Here is a 21,393-nt window from a genome sequence, read left to right as displayed (position 1 = left end):
AATTACCAAAAAAAAATTTCAATACAACATTGCCTTATCATCCTCATAGGCTCACCCTATTATGTGGAAATTACAACGTAAATGGTGAAAAGTGAGTGTACATTGTACAATAGCGCTGCGTGTCGTAATGTGCACCTCTGCCTACCTCTTCGGGAATAAAAAGCGCGACAACGACACATATAAACATGTCTAATTGATTATGAGGCCAACCATGGAAGTTATATCGCTTATTTATGTACGTCGAATTTTTACGGTAACACAGAAGTGATGGTAAAAAGTGTTAAGCTTTAAGATACATAAGATCACAAATGCATATCCCTGTTTAAATAGCGTAGTATCCAAAAACAAAGAAATATTGTATTATTGATTAAGAGTGGTAAATAATTTGACCTTTAGAATTAAAAATAAATTTTAATTTTTAATAAAACTATTACATTTTTTCATGAGTCAATGGACTCTTGTTAATATCTGACCGTACCTAAATACTACAAAAACCGCTTATTCTCATAATTTATAACCTGTCTATAAAAAAATCTTAAATTATGTATTAACTAAAGAAATCTTAGGTATAATATTAATTTATATCTAGAAAATTTCTTTAGCGTTGACGAAATTATTATGAAACTATGAAATAATTTATATAACCTAGAAATAAACAGAGATTGCAGAACGATCTGACAGTTACCACAGAGTATATCGATCTGATTGACTTTTGAAATGGCGGGAAATATTGTTTATGGCTCCTATGCATAAATTATCGTATGTATTTTAGATTAAAAACTAAAATTTGTTATTTACGTGCATTAATCTAAATAAGCGAAGTCATAGAAAAGAGACTAGTATTTGTTTAAAAAAAGTCAAACCATTAGCTTTGCTTAAACATGGATAATTTTGTAAAGGATGCCTTTAGAACTCTAATATTTAGTTCTAGATTATAATTCCATGTAAATAGCTATAGTTCCTATTTTTACGTAAATATAAGTTCTTTTTTAATCGTAAAATTTATGATTAACTACATTGTAATGATAAAATAATGTAATATCGAATGTGTAGTGTGAAATATATATTATTTTACCTCTATTTTTGCATTTTCATTTATCTATTTAGCGAATCAAGTCGCCTAGTACCTAACAAAATGACCTTCAAAAATCGAATACCTACCATTCAAAAGATACAACACACACACACACAACATAAGTACTCACCTTTCAAAGCTTTGATTTAGGAATAAAGTTCAAATTAATCATGATCATCGTCAAATCAGCTACTAAGGCGATCACTGTTGAACATAGGTCTTGCCCAATGACACATACATACTTAATATCAAAATATTCGTCAATAGGAAAAGTGCCCAGAAGGCTGGAAGCATGGCAATGCAATGCTTATATCCTCTAACCGAGGAAAAGGCCAGCCCTCTGGTCTCGAGATACGTCAACCAGGCGTATTTAATTGATAAGATAATTTTTCGACACTATACAGATTGAAAAACAAATAGCATTCATAAAACGTGTTTTAATAATAACTTCATCGTCCCTATCATTCTTTTTACTCTCTTTTTTTAAAAAATAAATAGAACAAAACTAAACTAGCTAAACCTGATTATATTCAATAACTCCTGCGTTTAGTAAAACCTTGATCAAACGCAAGGTCATAGTCTGTAAACCAGTAAACAAACTAGTAGGTCTACTTTTATCGTGCTCCTATTATTAGCATTGTAAATAGAAATGTTATTCGTACTTGATTTATTAAACTTGATAAAGTACTTAGGTACCTGTATTAAACAAGATCGAATGCCCTTCATGACCCGTTTTTGTTAACAAGCTGACAATTAGTTAATAGTTTTCGGCACTGCTGGTCCAGCAGCGCCGAAAACAGAATGAATTTGACCCAGCAGTGCTGGCTCGGGTCGACCAGAGCAAAACCACGGCCTAACAAAAAACCGACGTGAAACAACGCTTGCGTTGTGTTTCGTTATGTAAGTGAGGTTACCGGAGGCCCAATAACTCGGCCCACAATTTCGGCGTGATTGACGGATAAACATCCAAACAAACAAACACACATATTTTGTGATATTTAGTATGATTGAATGATAATTATTTGAATTTGTCGTTCATTTATTTATTATCTGTGTTACAACCTCACCACATAACCGTTATAACGAGTTAAATAACCGTTTTTAGATGTTGTTGCACGTCACTTTGACACTAAAATGTGACGTAATTTAGTTCACTTCATTCATCCGTCACTGTGACTATTGACAGTTTCACCATCAACAATGAATATTTCGAGATTTTCTCGTATATTACAAATAAAACCTGTTAAAAACATTAGTTATAGATGTTCAAGTCGTGCTTTAGAATGTTTTAATAGCAATAATAATAGGAATGATGCTAAGAGTAGTTATTACAGTGGAATTTTGGCGGTCGCGGCCGGGGTGATAGGTTATATCAGTTTAAAGGATAAATTATTAGCTGCGACTGTGATAAACAATGATTTAAAGGGTAGGAGAGAGAAGTTTAACTTTATAGCTGATGTGGTGGCGGTGTCAGCGCCGTCCGTCGTGTATATAGAGATAAAAGATGGAAGAAGATTGGATCTGTTTTCCGGCCAGCCCGTGACCTTATCCAATGGTTCTGGGTTCATTGTGAAAGAAGACGGCCTTATATTGACAAATGCTCACGTTGTAGTCAACAAACCTAATGCTATTGTCAACGTGCGGTTGTTTGTAAGTACTATTTTTATTCATAAATGTATATTTGTATCTATCTAACAGTTTGAGACAAACAGTACTATCTTGTGTAAGTAATATTCTTAAATATTATGACGACTTTCAAAGGTTAAGATTCACAACAATTGTCCTGTTATACTTATTATTGCTTCATTAATTTATTACTTTCACTGTTTTGGTAAATAAACTATCCAAAGACAAAAAGATGGTGTATCATGTTACATTTTCTAATTAGAGGAATTGTTCCCTGTATTCCTCAGTGAAGCCGGGATTGATATCTCTAGAGATTAACAGTAGATAATCCCAAAATGGAAAAATCTACCGGGATTGAATTTTCTAATTTTATGTCATTTATTATTCTATTATTCTATTAAAGTCTTATTGTATGCTCTGCTAAAATAGAATAATAGAATGCTTATTAGATTACTAAATGAAATTAGAATGTCTGGATTATTGCCAAAGTTTGTTAGAGTACTTTTCCTTGTCTGTGTATAAGACAAGATACACAATAGAAAACGTAACTATTTTCTTTCACACAAAGAAATATAATAATAAATATTTTCTCAATAACTTGTGGTATGTCTACCACAAGTTATTTTAATAGCAAATAAGGCAATAAGATCCAACAGACAAACTATATTTATACTTTTTTTGGACTATACCCTGTACCTTTCTTAATAAATAAATAATAATAATGTAACTAAGTTTTCAACTATATAAAATATAGTTTTGTTGGACTATACTACTCTAGCTTTCTTAATAAATGAACAATAATAATATAACTAAGTTTTGAATCATTGTTTATAATAAGAACAACAATCGTTAATTATTTTTTTATTTCCAAAAATATTTATTAACCAATTTATACTTTGCTCATGTTTTACCGGTTATGGAAGATTGACTATTCCGACTTTACATTACATACTAGTTACACATTATTGGATCAAGATTTATTGCTGAATACTAAGTACGAGTTGAGCTTTCATTCACACAGTGACTGTACCCTTAGTACCAGTTCTTTTTTTTAAGTTTATCAAGATCCAAACTATGTCACATTCAGCGTTCTGATTGTTTTAGTTTATTCGCTGCGGCCAATCAAAGTGTCAAACACTCTCTCGTTTTGTTGTTGTTTAACAAACAGAGCAAACTCATACTAAGATCGTACTGGATTCGTTTTTTTGTCACTAAAGTGGTACTATTGTGTAAATTACAAAGACGAAGCTTGAAACACTTTAACACAACATATAATCTATAAATTTTTCCTCATCCTTTAAGTGAACATTTTCCTTTAAATTTTCAGGATGGATCCATCCACACTGGTTTTGTAGAGGATGTAGACTTGAAGTCAGATCTTGCCACTCTTCGGATACCGGTGAAGGGATTACCTGTAATGAAGTTAGGGTCATCAGCAGACATCCAGCCTGGAGAGTGGGTTTGTAGTACTATTATATTTTTGTGTGCTAATATCAATTTTTATATACAAATGGCCGTTGCTTACAACTTTAACCGCATATGGTTATGTATTTTTTTATAAATTAAAATATGTTATCTAAAATAAAAGTAGCCTATATATGTTAACGTTGATGTCGGTCACTGGTAACCGACGTTTAGTGGAGGATTTGCATTTGTATTTAAAGTTTCCGTTCGGCAGTTAATGCTTTAAGCACAAACAATACCTATTTAGAAATCCAAATTTGTTTTCTTTTGTCTTTTTATAAAATGTTGCTTTAGGCTAGGATTTTCTTCTCTGTTGTGGGTGTGTTTACAAACATACACTTTCACATACACATGACACTCAGACCCGTTGACATAATTGTGTTCATTGTTGTTTATTACAGGTAGTGGCGATGGGTAGTCCTCTAGCCCTGAGTAACACAGTCACCGCTGGTGTAGTCAGTTCTACACAAAGAGCTAGTGAAGAACTGGGATTAAGAGGTGAGCATTCATAAAATAGGAGTATTTATAGTTCTAATTAAAAAATTAGACCAAATAATGGTTAACAGAACATGGTAGTAGACAGTATTTAAGTGTAGGAGAGCCATGCTTCGGCACAAATAGGCCAGCTTAACCGTAGTAAACTCAAACTCAAACTCAAACTCAAAATATTTATTTGCACGTTAAGGTAGGTATTACAGGTCTTAGTTTAAATGTTAAGTACATCTTAACTGCCTTTTTCAGGCGTTGCAAATTTGAGGGCAAACTTATCCTAGATTACATTTCCTTAACCTAGGACTTAATATAAACTTAAAAGTAATGTTAATTTCTTATGTGTATATATTGTAGTATATTATGTAGTGAGCATGTATATATAGTAGTATGTATTTCCTTAACCTAGGACTCAATACAAACTTAAAAGTAATGTTAATTTCTTATGTGTATATATTGTAGTATATTATGTAGTGAGCATGTATATATAGTAGTATGTATATCTGATATGTAGTGAGTATATGTATATATATATATATATATTATATAATAGTAGTATGTAAATCTTATAATATGTTATGTGGGTTAGTGAAAAATAGGTGGGTAGTATTTATTTATAATTATAGGTGTAAGCGGTTATGTATGGGTGTATTATGTTATTATGTTGGCATTTAATTTTGGCATTTAATTTTGTTGTTCTCTTTTTCTTCGAAGAATTCTTTTATTGAGTAGAAGCATTTTTGTATCAGGATTTTTTTTAATTTTCTGGTAAATATTGTTTCTTTGGTTTCATTTTGTAGATCTTTAGGTAATTTATTAAATATCTTGACTGCCATGTAGTAGGGACTTTGGTTGAGCATTTTAATTCTAGATGGTGGTAGGTACAGTCTGTTTTTATGTCGGGTATTTACATTGTGGGTGTCTTCTACTTTTGTGAAACTATTTTTGTTTTTAAATACAAACTTACATATATCATAGATATATATGGATGGAAGTGTTAGCAGATTGTATTTGATGAAATAGGGCCTGCAGCTATCTTGGTTATTTATTTGGGCTATGATTCGTACGCATTTTTTTTGTAATATAAATAGGTCGTGAATATTTACACTATCTCCCCATAACATAATGCCGTATCTCAACCAGGAGTACGCATATGCGAAGTAAGCTGATAGTGCTGTTTCAACATTAGTACTGCATTTAATTTGAAAAAGAGCGTAAGTGAATTTGGATAATTTTGATTTTATATGTTCTATGTGGGTTTTCCAATTTATATGGGTGTCTATGTTTATGCCGAGTAGGTTAAATGTGTCTACGTTTTGCAGTGTTGTATTTCTAAATGAAGTGTTTATTGTAAGGGGAGGAGTTTTATAAGATCTGAATTGTATTGTTTTTGTTTTTGTGTAATTTATCTCTAAGTTGTGATCATCAAGCCAACGTGTTACTGATTCTAAGGTTTCTTGTAAAATAGGTGTGGTAGGTAGGGAGTAATACCATGGCCTCACAGAAAACCGACGTGAAACAACGCTTGCGTTGTGTTTCGTTGTGTCAGTGAGGTTTCCCAAAAGTCCGGAAACGGACTTGTAACGCCTCTGGTGTTTCAAGCCTCCATGGGCGGCAGAGATGAAAATTAAAAAACGAACCCTTTGGCTCTCAACTTTAAAAACTAATAAACTTTTACAATTCCAGGCAAAGACATGGTATACATACAAACGGATGCTCCAATCACGTTTGGCAACAGCGGAGGTCCGTTAGTGAACCTGGACGGAGAGGCGATAGGCATAAACAGTATGAAAGTCACATCGGGCATTTCTTTCGCTATACCTATCGATTATGTCAAGGAATTCCTGAATAAGAGTAAGTTTTTCTTTAATTTGATATATATTTTTTTAAATTCTTGTTGTGCTTTTGTGATAATTTTTGTTTGTATTATTAACACTATGTGGTAGATTGTGAATGGTATTTGGTTATTTTTTTTAATTTGTGGTATGCTTAAACCGCAAACTGCCTAGTGTTAAAAAACTTTTTACTCATTTATTTTAATTTTAAATTCACATATACAACATTACAGCTATATTTTATAATAAATAAATGTGATAGTGCATCCATGTATAAAACAAATGTAAATAAATACTAACTATGAACAGAGTTACATATCAAGATTGCTTACTATAGATTAAGACATCTATGAACTACGAACAATAGGCGAAATGTGTTATCTTGGGATAGAGTTGTACAAACCACACCCTTAGAATTAAAGTTACCGAATCCAAAAACTGCAAGTTGTGGGAAATGAGCCAGAATGTCTCAGAAAATTATAGTATTGAATACATTTTAGTATCTCTCTTCCGTATTACATGATATATTGATTTTTGTATTAGTTCTTTGGTTGTAGAGTATATTTTATAATGCCAGTTGATGGTAAAATCGAATGTTACAGGAATTTTGAGTCAAAGTGACTTAACTCGTATACATTTTGCGTACATTTTGTAACCTTAGAATAGGTTGCAAAATATACTCCACACCCTTGTCAGACATATTTTTGGTTGATACAACTCTCATCTTGTATCTTCACTGACAATTTAGTATTTTTTATTAACTAACAAATACCTAATTGGATTGCTGTTTACTTGTGAATTGGGTGTGTCTATCTACTCTATATTATACTTTCTAAGCTGTAAATGAATTCTTGTGCATGTTTTTATAATATGTTTTGTTAAATGTGCTGTTTTATAATGTTTATCAAAATCAGTAGTTGATACTGTATCTAAATGAGTTCAGTTTTGAGATTACCAACCTACTTAGTTGTCTTTTGATAATCTGCAAAGTATTTAGGTATTTCCATAATAACCTATTTGATTGAAATGGAAATCTTGGTGTTATTTTCATTTTGCGTCGATTGTTGAAGAAATATGTACCTACTTTTTTGTCCTTGACAACAAAGTACATATTTCTTGACAACAAGAAGTCGATTTTTACTAAACACGATTTTATTTTAGTAGGATGTACCTTGTTATCAAAGACACAGAGTTGATTTTTGCTAAACCTGCTTTTATCAGTAGAATGAGCCTTATTGTCAACGACATAAGGTTGATTTTTACTAAACATGGCTTTAACAGTCGGTATTCATAATTAAAATTCCTTAATTTATAGAGCAGTAATACTTACTAATGGTTATATTACATACAGCATGTCTATTTTTTATACACTAACATATACAGAGTGTTTTTTTTCTACACAAGATTAACAGGATGATTTTATTTGATTCTGTCAAATGGAGTGTATCTACAGGCTGATGTTTTTTATACACTTTTTTAATTTTAAATGTAACCCCATGTTTTTTTACTCAATTGCTAATATAAATTGTGACATTAGAACGCTTGACAGGGACGACGAAGTCGCCGCAAGTGTCGAGGCGGTACCTTGGCATCACCATGCTGTCGTTGACACCAAATATACTCATGGAACTACGAATGAGGAATCCTGAGGTAAGAATTTGATTATTTAGTTTAAAAATAATATGTTCTTAAGACAAATGGTATTGTTTTTGAAGAACAATGTTAATTGTTATGTTGCTTTGAACGGACAAAAGTTAGAATTTGTTAAGGAGACTGTATTTTTGGGTATCACATTAGATGACAGATTACAATGGGGGCCCCATATAAAAACACTTTCGGGGAGACTAAGCTCAGCTGCTTATGCAGTTAGACAGATTAGGCAGCTAACGGACGTAGGTACGGCAAGGCTTGTTTATTTTAGTTATTTTCACAGCATAATGTCTTACGGCATTTTGCTGTGGGGGCGAGCTGCGGATGTAGAATCAATTTTTATTTTGCAAAAGCGAGCTATTCGAGCAATATATAACTTGCCCCGTCGCGAATCTTTGAGAGAACTATTTAAAACTATAAACATTCTTACAGTGCCTTCTCAATTCATTTACGAAAATATTATGTACGTGAGAAAAAATCAACAATTGTTTGAAAAAAGAAGCGACAGACACAATTTTAATACGAGAGGTAAAAATAAGTTAGCTATACCGCAATTCCGATTGTCCAAAGTGCAGAAATCCTTCATGGGATTTTGTGTTAGGTGTTACAATAAACTACCAACCACCATACTGAATCTGAACGAGAAAAAATTTAAATCTTGTATAAAGCGTGAACTGTGTAAACAGGCATATTATAAACTGTCAGATTATATTGAAGATAAAAATGTGTGGCAGCATGTTGGTCCGGCTCCACTGGACACTCGCTCACACTAGACAATGCTCTAATACGATCACTAGTTACACGTTAAATTAAAGTACTAATTTATTCCAATGTAGTCTAGGGATCCTGTGGCATCAAGCAGTTATTTATTTATTTTTTATTTGAAAAATTAAATTAAAGATTATTTTTTATTTGTATAGAAGCATTATTTCAAAATTGTAAGTGTACATATGTGGGCACTATGTTTGAAACAACCCGCTTTTTTAATTTATATTCTTTACAAATTGGTTTTATTGTCCCATAGTTTTGACGTCGTATTGTCGTTACATTGTTCCTACATATATATACAATAGGTAAATGATCAAATAATGTATCAGAGATATTGTAAAAATCATTTTTTGAAAAGAGTAACGATGGAGTTTCTTGCTCGTTCTTCTCCATTCGAAGCAACACTTTGGAACGAGCGCCTAGCTTCACTGACAGACAGACTGACGGACAATTCAATTTGACGTTTCAAAAGTGCCTAATTTAGGATTAATTGAAATAAATGCTTTGACTTTGACTTTGACAAATAATTATTTTATATTAAAAATGTAAAAGCAACGCAACGTCACGCCTTTTATCCTCAAATTTTTCGAAAAGCCGAAAAATTGCCGCCCAGCAATACTTTGCCCGACCCGGGAATCGAAATCGAAACCACTTTTCCGGCAGTAGCATTTGTGACCACTCGATCAACGAGGCAGTCAAATGTTTTCCTAAAAATTTGTAAAAGAACATAGTTAGGTGTTTAATGTCATATTTTAAAAGTAAACTGTATGTCATAGCACTAAGGATTGTTTTAAATTGTTCTTCCAGATGCCGACTGACATTGAACATGGAATTCTCGTGTGGAAAGTTATCATCGGATCACCAGCTTACAAGTAAGTTCTATATTAGGTCGTTTATTATCAACAAATAATAATTAATTTATCATTATTTATTCATTATTTTATCAATTTGTGCTATACAACTTGTATTTATAGCTAATCTTGAATATTTAAGAATGAATCGAGTCAACTATACTTAGTAGACCTAAGTTGCAATGTCCATCGCAATATGAGTCCCGATGTGACTTGAAATTGGTAGAGCTTTTCCCGATCAATTTTCAGATATTATTTATTTCAATTAATTAAGTTTATCTCACGTGAGTTAAGTGTGTAAGCTAATTACACTTTATATTTGTACACCAGTTATGGTTAAGCATGTTGATACAAATAATACTTTACTAGTATAGAAGTAAACTTCATTTTTGCATGTATTATTATGACCTACACATCGAAGGTAAGGAAATAGGGTATAAGCGACAAAAAACTAAATGTCCAGGAGAGCCGTTTAAACTCGTCGGTCGTCGTAAGAATAATAGTTTTTTTTTAAGTTTTTTTTTTGCTAGGGTTAATACGCCTAAAATGTCATTGTAGAACCATGAGAGTAATCGCATTCGAAAGAGCGGAAAATTTTACATAGGATAGCATTAGTAAACTAATTTTTGACCAAAATGACGCTTATATACCCTATTTCCTTATAACTGTCGACATGTTTTGGCAATTAAAATGATCATTATCTTTATTTTTCCAGTGGAGGCCTTCAACCAGGAGACATAGTGACCAGTATAAACGAGAAACCAGTGCGGACAGCTAGCGACATCTACCTGATTTTAGAGAACACTAGCGGCAGTTTGCGCATAGACGTCGTTAGAGGGCGCACGCGAGTCACACTCACAGTCACGCCCGAGACTCACTGATGAACGGACGTGTCTAAGTGAGACGTAGGAGTAAAAATAATAGTTTTGTATCAAATTTTGTCGTCGTTACAAAAATATGAAATGATTTATGAGTGCCTACCTAGATTGTGTGATTTGAATATTTTTTTCCATACGTTTTGTTGATTTAGGAACATGATCAGTAATATGAATGAGATTTAAAGATATGCATGTATTTATCGTCTCAAGTTTTGTAAATAATTATTTTATGTAGATATTTGGCTTTGGTACGTCATTTCTTGAGGTATATTTCCCCATAAAATGAGGAAATTAATGAGAAGCTAAAATAATTACATTATTCAAAGCAATTTCTTAAGTTACTTGCCAGCGACCTCATACGCACATTGTAATTATCAATATAATTATGTTATTTACTAAATTATAATTTGGTTTGATAATATGTTATGCATATTAATATGTATATTAAATACACTATTTTGATATAAATTATGTATTATAGTAACCATATTTATTCGGAAACTTGAAATTATTTTTTGTAAGATGATGTCAATTTGTTTAGTCTTATTTTGAGTAACGTAACCAGAGATTTCAATTCCCAGATAAAGATAGAGATTCATCTATGCCATATTTATGATTGTTGATATAGTTCATGAGTATTTTACAGTTTTTCGATTTTGCGCTCTCCAGATGGCGGTAGTAATGCGTAAAGAGCTATTAGTCTATTCAGCTTCACTGTCACAACTTGGCTGAATGGCCAATAAACCTTCAAAGCTATACTAGCGCCTCTAGTGGCGCGAAAACGTATCATTCACATTTTTTGCATAAAAACCTTTCTTGTATAAAAATCGACGACGATTAAGCTATGAATACTTAATTGTGTATTTAAATGAAAATGAAATGGTTTTTCATTTCATTGTAACGGATAAAGTTAATTTAAATAAAAAAAGTAAAACTTTTATTTATTTTTGAAACAGCCTGTATATGTTTTTGTATAGTTTTATGTAATATTTTATATATAGTTGTTGGTAAGAATGTTTGTATGTATTATAGAGAAAATATGGTGGATTATGTTGTCGTTTTATTTATTTTGTACCTTTTTTACCAATTTACCTAAAACACATTTTATATGACTTCCATACGCTTACCTTTTGACTGTTTCAATTTATGCTGTGAAATTATATTTACTTTAGCCGACACAACCTACTTAATTTTCTTTTCTCTTAATAGCAACGGTTAGCACAATATAGATAACTTTATAATTAGGGCTATAATATATTTATTATAGGCTTATTGCAAAAAATCATTAAGTATGTTTTTAACTATAGTGATATTTAGCCTGAGAAAAAATCACACGGACGCGACGCCATTTTGAAATACAGATAGCAAATTCCCGCCAACCAATACAAATGTCATGCAACCGAACAATACGTTTTTAATAATTGAAAATGCTAATATCACGTATGATTGACATTTCAATTATTAAATTAATTGGTTCGTCTGCGATTTTCCATCAAACATGACTGATTGAAGTCGCCTGTTTAAAAAAAAGATTGAATAAAATATTATGTTGTTAATTTTTATGATTTTTATCGCGGTGAGTAGATACATCTTTGCTAAATCATAACATTTGACTCAGTACAAAAATAAATTAGACAAAAAAAAAATAAGTAAAAGGTTTTTTTTTTAATTTGAATGTTACAATTCAAGTGATCAATTTACCTTCTGTGAGAGCATAGGTAATAAATCATAACTTTTATTGTTATTTTTTAGATTCCACTCGTAACTTCAAGGCCATATTTCGATGATGACGTGATCAGCTATCGATCTAGTAAGTTAATACTTTAAATTAAATTTCCTTTAACTTCAGTAATAGTAAAACAACTTCAGACCGATTTTTTTTTAACGTAGCCCCACACTAGTATTTTCTCCGTTTCCGTAGGATAAAATTTACAAAAAGTATTATATTTAGAGTCCGACCGAAACTGGTTTTCCAGCCGAAACCGAAACCGAAACCGAATATTCGGCCGTGGCTTTAGTTTCGGCCGAAACCGAAACCGAAACTCACGTGGTCATGTAGATAAAATTACTTAGAATACTGAAATTTGGTACATTTTATCGATTATTCTGCATTAATTATTAATTAGGACATGAAATGGAAACACAGTATATTAATTTTCTTGTAATGATTAATTATTTAATATAATATAGAAAAATATCGAAACCGAACTTTCGGTCGGACACTAATTATATCATGATCACCCTAATCAGCTCATACCAAATTTCATCAAAATCCGTTCAGTAGTTTCAGCGTGATTGCCGGACAAACGTTTAAACCAACTTCTTTCTTTATGTAAAAGGTGTTATGGAAAATGACAAGCCAATACTCCGCATGCCTGCTGTATCAGAATCAGAAGAAAATGAGGAAGGTTTGTGTCTTACTTATCTACGTTATTATTGTGTATGTTTGAGGGATAATTAAAAGATGTCAAGTTAAAATAAAAACGGTTTAATGTCCAACACACGAAAGTACAAGAAAAATTAACAACATTAGGGTTGACAGATGCAAAATCGACAGCGCCACAGTGGCCACTTTTGGAACTAATCTAAGTTCGGAAACACTATTTTTTTATGTTTAGTATTCCAACAATATTCATCAGAATAACCTAGCTGATTCCCAAATTAAAGCAAAGGCCTATATTTTTTAAATTATAACCGTTTTTGCTACGTAGATGGCGCTAAAGAAGCTTTAGATCTTGTACATACAACTAGTATCGCTCTTAAACATTACCTAAATATCTTGAAAACCTTAGCAAAATGTCTAGTGCCTAGTGTCTTTAGGATAAGATGCCTTAATTCTCCCATGGGATAGACCTAATTAATTTAAAAGAAGCCACTCTTCTTTCAAAATAGATTCAGACAGAAGCGAAACGAAAAGTATAGAGTATACCGAATCCAGAGAAAGTGAGGGGCCAGTGAAAGATCTGACTCTTCTGGTTCAATGGCTGCTCGATAATTTAAGATATGATGCCCCACAAAGTCGTAAGGATAATGGTATGTACGTTTGTTCATTGTTTTTGTGCGAACGTTATAATACATATAGGTCTTTAGGACACAGTAGAAAAACATGATTATGTAGATTGCCCTCAAAGTCAAAGCATTTATTTCAATTAATCATCAATTAGGCACTTTTGAAACGTCAAAAAGTCCGTACCCATAATCTTAAATACTACTATTACATGATTGATGATGATTGGGTTTTGTGCTATCGACTATCGAGTGCCTCATTTCATAAACATATTACCCGTTGATTTACAAAATTATAGTTCCATTTTTTAAACTATCAGATTTCAGATTGTTGTTCAGTTGATTTCAGATTTTGTCACGGCACGGTTGTAAATATATTTTTATTATTCTTTTAATAAGGGTGGCCGGGCACCACCATGTTGATCGATGGTAAGTTTCACATAGTATTATTATTGTACATATACATTATTGTAATGTGGGTTACCGACTCTCACTCAGTAGAGGGCGTTAGTATAGCATCATGACGATTTTTGAACCAGCCACTATAGCTGTCAACAATAATATCTAATAGATTCACTAACATCTTGAAGAAGATACTTTTATGGCCGTTTTCACCAACCACTTATCATAATAGTCATGTCTGAACCAAGAGATACTTAGCGTCTTTATCTTTATGTGTTTCTAGTGAGTCGGTGAAAGCCAAAAGTCGTTAAGTGTAAACTATTGTTAGCTTACGGGTTATTTAAAATTTAAAAGAGGTTAGTGAAAACTTAGTTAACTGTCTCCGTTGCGTACAACCAGCGCCCTCTAACTCAGGCTAGCCTTCATTGTTTCTCTAGACTTAAGTCCGGTAACTAAAAGTAGATGGCGCTGACGATACGGCTAAATACTATCAATGTTTCACTTTTTATGTAATACATTTAGTACTCCATCCTAAATAATGAACTTTACACTATGTTTAGATTTACATAAAATGCGCATAAATGATTTTCTAATGAAATTTATTAACTCTCAAAAAATAACTGAATGTTTCATTTCATTGATTATCCACATTATCTTTTATATCCGATTATAAAGTATTTGTTTGTTACTAATATTGTCACTTGACTCTTCTAGCGGAACCCAGTCCAATTAAACAGAATCATAACAATATATGTGAGTATATAATAAGTGATCATAAGTCCACAATACATATTCAAATACTAGAACTTTTGCTTTGCTAATGTGAGGGAGAGCTACTATGTACTTTATTACTGAACTAAAATACTAGGGCAGTGGGAACAAGGCATAAGTCTTCCATACAGTTTGTAACTAAGCAACTAATACGTGTCTCTTTAAAAATAGGAAACTTTGTCTCTGTGCACGGTCAGACAAATTACTTATTAAAATGTCATTTTGATTGACGGCAGATGATAATGTAATTAGTTTATTAAAAAAACACGGTTTACTCACATACGTTAATGGAGAAAAGCTCTACTACATTAACATAAGTTTAACCGTTGCTAGTAGGCTGCGCGACGTCGCTGCGTCTGCGCACGCTGCTCATGATGAGTCCCTCTGTGACTCGAAACTAGTAGAGCTTTCCTGCATTAATTTACGTGAGTAAACCGTGAATTTTTTAGTTAATTTAGTTTGTTTCTCGATAGTTATTGTAAACGTAATTACTCGTTAAATATCATTTAAATAAATTACAAACATTGTTTTACTTAATAGTATTTTTGGCAATATTAAAAAACAACTATGCTATTTTATCTGCCAATAATTATTATTTATTAGATGATTTAATGGAGCCTAGAATCAAAATACCGGTACTGCATGCACAGCCCGATGAGGAAGTAAAAATAGAAACGACAACTCAACCTGCAGGTAAGTTAATTTAATTATGTACGTACTACTAATTATGTTTTATGTGGGAGAGCTATGCTTCGGCACGAATGCGTCAGTTGAACTGAGGCCTTAGCAGGTCTATTAAGAGTGTCAGAATGGTCTACCATTTTTGGTGCAAGAGGGACGGAGCTATGTAGGTTGTATAGCTTCTTCCCTCTTGCACTGCTCAATGATCGACTATTCTGACACAATTGTAATAGCAGACTAAGGAACCTGGAGTAATAACCATGGCCTCACAGAAATTGACGTGAAGCAACCAGAGGCTCAATATTCTCCCCTATTTCCAATCCCCAAATCACCAAGCCCTAAAAACAGTGGCAACGCACTTGAAACTCCTCTGGTGTTTCCATGGACACCACAAATGGGCGAAGGCTATTGGTATAAGGCTGATACCGTAAAAGAATGTGTATCGGGTTCGATTTCGCACCGGAGTAACTGTGTGGTCCAGAAATTGTTGTTCCGAATCTGGGTGTCATGTGGTGTATTTTGTGGGGCTTAGTATATAATAATGTAACCTGTATGGAAATGAAATAAATAAATAATGTGTATGTAAACTTGTAAGTTTGTAAACGCATCCACGACACAGGAGACAATGACAATGTGGGGCAACGTTTGTTTAAAATATCTTAACATAACTGATTATTAATTTAAAAATAATGAGTTCGTTTGGGTCCTTATCGAATCTTGATGATGTTATTAGGTCCTAATGAAGTCGACCTAAAATCTACATGACCCCTATTTATTAGTACTTAAAATATGTATTTTGCTTGCTGATTACTGAAATAAAAAACGTATTTTCATTTTTATATTTCAGAACCTGAAGTCACAACTCCGCCTTCTATCATAACAAGTATGTACATAAAGATTCAATGAAATAAATAGTTTTATAATGTTTCAGAAGTAACAATTAAGTATCTACTTTACCTACTAATAAAAATGTTATCAAACATCAAGATGAGCATTTTGCCATCACGTTTAGGCAAATGTTGTGAAAGGTGGAATGGCGATGTCCAGGGTTTCATGGGTATCCAGAATAGCAAGGTGGCTGGTAGTGGTTGGGTTGGATCGAGCTCAGTGGCGTGCCATTGGAGAAGCCTATGTCCAGGGGCCTTAGTCTGCTATTACAATTGATCAGTGCAAGAGGGACGGAGCTATACAACCTACATAGCTCCGTCCCTCTTGCACTGATCGATGACACAATTGTAATAGCAGACTAAGGCCCCAGCAGTGGATGAGAACAGGCTGACGATGATGAGTATGAGGATCTTCGTTCAGCAATGGCCAGTATCCCGTTTGATAATGGTGATGCGTTTTGAAGACATATCTCCGATTTGAGGAACTACTTTAAGTTATTATTAATAATGTTATAATTTTATTTTAGTGACGAAGCTGAAAAAGAAGGTTAACCGTAGGTTAAATATTTTAGTTTTATTATCTATATCTGAGTATCTTGAGCTGGGTTTTTATTAGTGATTTTCTGTCTAATGTTCAATACCCTTAATACGAGTTTGTTTTACGTTGAACGAAAACGAAACGAGAGCGTGTTCGGCGCTCTGATTGGCCGGGTCGAATGCACCAACCATTCAGAGCACAGAAAGCGCTCTGGTTGTACATAAAGCAAACTCGTACTAAGAATAGTGAAATTTCTTAAAACATTAATTTGTTATGTGTGTCTTTTCCCATAAGTTCTAACATTTTTTTTTTCTGTTTATAGCTATCTTTTTTCTTCTACCTACATTATAATTATGTTTCTTTTCTACTCTGATTGTTCTTATCAGCCTTAGTTTAGAGTCTAAAATGTGTTTATTTTTTTGTAAATCCAGCTGAGCCCTTCTGGGTGACAGATCTTAGAGATTTCATCAAAGACCTCACTACGAAGTTTGGCCAAGAGGACATAGCGCAATACACGAAACCTGTTATTGCTTGTGAGTCCTTACTAGTTTTATTTTTGTACTATCACTACATAGTATAAAACAAAGTCGCTTTCTCTGTCCCCATGTCCCTTTGTATGCGTGCGTGTATCTTTAAAACTACGCAACAGATTTTGATTAGGTTTTTTTGATAGATAGAGTGATTTAAAAGGAAGGTTTTTATGTATATACGTGCATAATATTTCACCATTGCACCCATGCGAAGCTGGGACGGGTCACTAGTTATATTATCAATACGATACGAAAGTTTGTGATTGTACTTAATCACGTCAAAACTGCTGAAAGGATTGGAATGGAATTTGGAACAGGGGCAGACCATGGTCTGGAATAATACATATTATTATGTAGGCTACTTTTTATCTCACAGGAATATGTGCAAAGTTGCTGGCAGAAGCTAGTGTCCCATACTTTTATGTATCAAACATTTATTTTTTATGAGACATGCCGGTAATCGAGCAGCCGTATTACCTGATGGTAAGCAATCGCCGCCGCCCATGGACACTTGAAACACCAGAGGCTTTACAAGTGCGTTACCGGCTTTTTGGGAGTTAGGAATTTAAGGGTTGTTGTTCGGGAATGGGGATGGGGAAGATTGGGAAGGGGGAATTGGGCCTCCGGTAACCTCACTCACACAACGAAACACAACGCAAGCGTTGTTTCACGTCGGTTTTCTGTGAGGCCGTGGTATCACTCCGGTCGAGCCGGCCCATTCGTGCCGAAGCATGGTTCTCCCACACTTGAACATTTAGCGTTCTTAGCGCCCTCTACCTAATTAAAATGTGTCATTGTCAAAATACCGAATTAGAAAAATATTTGTATAAATTCAACCGTTTCAAAGAGTAAGGGTCGGTTCATATCTGAAGGAACATGCATCGCATTGGTCGTATAACGCCAGAACAGAATTGACCGTTCACACTCAAACAATGATAAGTTTTTTTCCAATTCATCTAAGACTTGTTTAACTTTACTGTGTTTTCGCAAAAAAAAGGTTATACTTAACATTGTTTAATCAATATTTTCAGCGTTGGAGAAAAAACATCATGTTCAAATCACAGATATAGACCGTAATGTATTACTTAATCTTACTGTTCTGACGTCTTACTTAATGTTATAAATGAGTGTGATAGTTTGGGAGTTTGTATGTTTGTTACCCAATCTCGTCAAAACGGCTGAAGGGATCGGGATGAAATTTGGAACAGGGGTAGATTATGGTCTGGAATTAGACATAGGCTATTTAGAGGACGCCGACGAAGCTGCAGGCAGAAGCTAGTTCTTTATAGTGTCTAATTAATATGTTATTTAGTCTATGAAGAGAATCAAAATACTTAAAAAAAATACCTAGTTGCGGAAGATTTTTAAATGGTTAAAAACAACAGTTTTAAGTTTTTCTAGTTTCAAGAGTAAATTTCAGGAAAATATCCAGGAAATCATATTAGCTCGGGGTTTTTACGTAAAAAAGTGCATTTTCCATTTATCTTCACTTAAAGTTAATAGGATCACGTCCGTCCCATTAGAGCATTTTTTGCTTTACCACTTGCAAAATTAAATAAACTCTAGGAAGACTACATTGTATGTTGTTATAACAACTGTGAAGAAGATTCTAATGACCAAATTTTTTATGGTATAAGCCGGTACACGAGCTGAGGGATCACCTGATGGTAAGCAATCACCGCCATGTACACTCGAAACGCTAGAGGCGTTACAAGTGCATTACTGGTCTTTTTGGAGGTTAGGTATTTGGTTGTTGGAGAATCAGGTATTGGGAATATTGGAAAGGATAATTGGGCCTCTGGCAACCTTACTCATACAACGAAACAAAGCAAGCGTTATTTCACGCCGGTTTTATGTGAGGCCTTGACACTCCGGTTGTGCCGAAGCATGTCTCTCCCACACTTATTCCTAATGCATAGTTTTTTTGTTTTTTCTTCTAGTGGATCAATACGGTAAGATTTATTTATTTCCAAAGTAAAATAACATGGAGTCTAATCACATGTCCAATCTACGCAAATGACCCTCATAATAAGGAAATAATGGCAAAACGTGGTTACGCTTGTTAATCACCCATTTTTATAACATTTTATGCCTCTTATAACAGTTTTTGCAATATCCTCTTTATAACTGAGGAATGAAATACCATTTTCGTGGCCCATTTACTGGATAAAGATACATATTTTTATGTTCCACTTGAGCTATTTTTGCGTAGTAAGTAGGTTTATGGCTCATAAGTCGAATCCATAACTATTTCGGGTAACTCTTGTATGGGTGATTTGATATTAGATGATGCTTTTGTAGGCTTTATACGGGCTTCTTTGAAAGTACAGTAGGTAGACATGTATTCAGTATCACGTAGGTGGACCTAACATCTAGCTGTCTCAGGGAAGCTAGTGGTTATTTGTGGGTTATATTCTCCCCTAGGTCTAGCACACGTCTACAAAACAAAAAAAAATCTACACTAAATAAGGAGGAGTAATCGTGTGAATAAAACGAAAATTAATGACGAATCATGCATGTTCTCTGTCGCAGCAATACGACATGAGCGGCAGGGACACGGGAATATGTTTATATGATAATAGGCCGTTAAATGGTTAAAAAAAGTTCTTGTAATTGTTGTTTCTCACCTTTTTTCTATTAGAACAGTTTTTTGAAGTTAGTAAAGAATTATCAATTAATTACAGGTGAAATTTTCATTCACTACGTTCCAAAGAAATCGAGCAACAAGAGAGAAAGGCCAGGTACCTATTTTATTTTAATTACATGCCTATTTTTGGCTCAAAATCAAACCAAGTTATTTATTTGGTTCGGCACCGGATCAGAAGTATTTTACATGAAGCTATTGCCATCTGCATTCCTGTATTTAATTGCACTTCTAGGTGAAATTGTAATATTATTAATTTGTTTTATAGTAATTTATTACTTGATTGGTTGTTTCATTGGAACTGAACAATCAGTACCTACTCTCAGCGATCTGATTGGCCGGCGCGAATAAACCAACCAATAAGAACGCCGAATGGCTTCTGTTTTGTTTTCGTTCAAGAAGCAAATCCTTACTAAGCTTTGACTGCACGGTTGGTGCGGTGGCTGGGCAACTGGCTGCCGCGCAACGGGTAGCGGGTTCGATTTCCGCACGGAGCAACTCTTTGTGTGATCCACAAATTGTTGTTTCGGGTCTGGGTGTCATGTGTATGTGAACTTGTATGTTTGTAAACGCACCCACGACACAGGAGAAAATCCTAGTGTGGAGCAACGTTTTTTTTTAAAAAAGAAAAAAAAAGAAAGAAACAAAGCCCTCAGTTGGGTTTTCTTTTCTTTCAGAAAGTCGAGCGGTGAGATACAAGACGAAAAAAGAAGGAACGAAAACTAAAATCAACTTTCTAAATTCAAGATGAAGTGATTTTTTTATTTTACACTGTAACTATAGAACTGACAACAAAATATGTAACCAAATAAACTAAGCTTTTTTCATTGTGTAGTGTTATTTTTAAGCCCTTTTAAATATCTATTGAAGTATATTTCTATTGATTTTACTTAACAAGACCTTTATTCATCATATCATATTAAAAAAATATTAGTGAAATAAATATACCTGTAGGTATTTTGCCGTTCCGTAAAATAACAAATAGGGGACAAACATTAGGTTGACCGGCGACTTTAAAATACTGGGTACATTAACTTACCTTAAGTGGATAGTTTTTTTGATCAGTACTGATCAGGATGTCTTTCGGCTGGTGATGAAAAGAATACAATATTCTTACACTTAGGTAAAGCGAAATCATTGGCTACGGATTGCTACGAAGCCGAAAGCGTAGCGCTCGTAGCTCGTAGCCCGTAGCAGTGACTGGCTACTCGCTACGCTCGGGAACTTCTGCATTTGCTACGAGCGCGCTCGGATAGTTCATTATTATGTTGAAGTGATTGTTTATAAAGTAGTTAGGG

General features: G+C 33.7%; 2 protein-coding genes across 2 annotated transcripts in view; both read left to right on the top strand.

The window, feature by feature from the left end:
• LOC118270853 (uncharacterized) overlaps positions 1-11,686 on the top strand; it is a 33,027-nt gene extending 21,341 nt beyond the window's left edge. The window contains exons 8-14 of the mRNA XM_050697916.1: positions 2,258-2,725; positions 4,029-4,160; positions 4,567-4,663; positions 6,341-6,508; positions 8,039-8,139; positions 9,715-9,779; positions 10,474-11,686. Of these exons, the coding sequence (XP_050553873.1) occupies positions 2,258-2,725; positions 4,029-4,160; positions 4,567-4,663; positions 6,341-6,508; positions 8,039-8,139; positions 9,715-9,779; positions 10,474-10,639 (1,197 nt within the window). The 3' untranslated portion in view covers positions 10,640-11,686. The remainder of the gene's footprint in view (positions 1-2,257; positions 2,726-4,028; positions 4,161-4,566; positions 4,664-6,340; positions 6,509-8,038; positions 8,140-9,714; positions 9,780-10,473) is intronic.
• A 380-nt stretch (positions 11,687-12,066) lies between these two features.
• LOC118270852 (uncharacterized) lies at positions 12,067-20,920 on the top strand. The gene is made up of 14 exons (XM_050698214.1): positions 12,067-12,212; positions 12,389-12,446; positions 12,976-13,044; positions 13,529-13,669; positions 14,042-14,071; positions 14,759-14,797; positions 15,419-15,508; positions 16,344-16,379; positions 16,911-16,937; positions 17,353-17,454; positions 18,483-18,524; positions 19,392-19,403; positions 20,136-20,192; positions 20,773-20,920. Exons 1-14 carry the CDS (start codon positions 12,183-12,185, stop codon positions 20,844-20,846), a joined length of 807 nt encoding a protein of 268 aa, XP_050554171.1. The 5' UTR covers positions 12,067-12,182; the 3' UTR covers positions 20,847-20,920.
• Positions 20,921-21,393: the final 473 nt, after the last annotated feature.

The sequence above is a fragment of the Spodoptera frugiperda genome, chromosome 13 (assembly GCF_023101765.2).
Source record: "Spodoptera frugiperda isolate SF20-4 chromosome 13, AGI-APGP_CSIRO_Sfru_2.0, whole genome shotgun sequence".
In the NCBI taxonomy this organism is placed as follows: domain Eukaryota; kingdom Metazoa; phylum Arthropoda; class Insecta; order Lepidoptera; family Noctuidae; genus Spodoptera; species Spodoptera frugiperda.
Note: the sequence above shows the minus strand (reverse complement) of the source record. Positions and strands in the feature narration are given on the sequence as shown.

Excerpts from the sequence above, each read along its gene's own strand:
- LOC118270852 (XM_050698214.1), top strand. The coding sequence starts at position 12,183 with ATGTTGTTAATTTTTATGATTTTTATCGCG. Across the intron at positions 13,045-13,528 it reads ATCAGAAGAAAATGAGGAAG|ATTCAGACAGAAGCGAAACG; the intron begins GTTTGTGTCTTA and ends CTTTCAAAATAG. Across the intron at positions 16,380-16,910 it reads TCCGCCTTCTATCATAACAA|TGACGAAGCTGAAAAAGAAG; the intron begins GTATGTACATAA and ends ATTTTATTTTAG.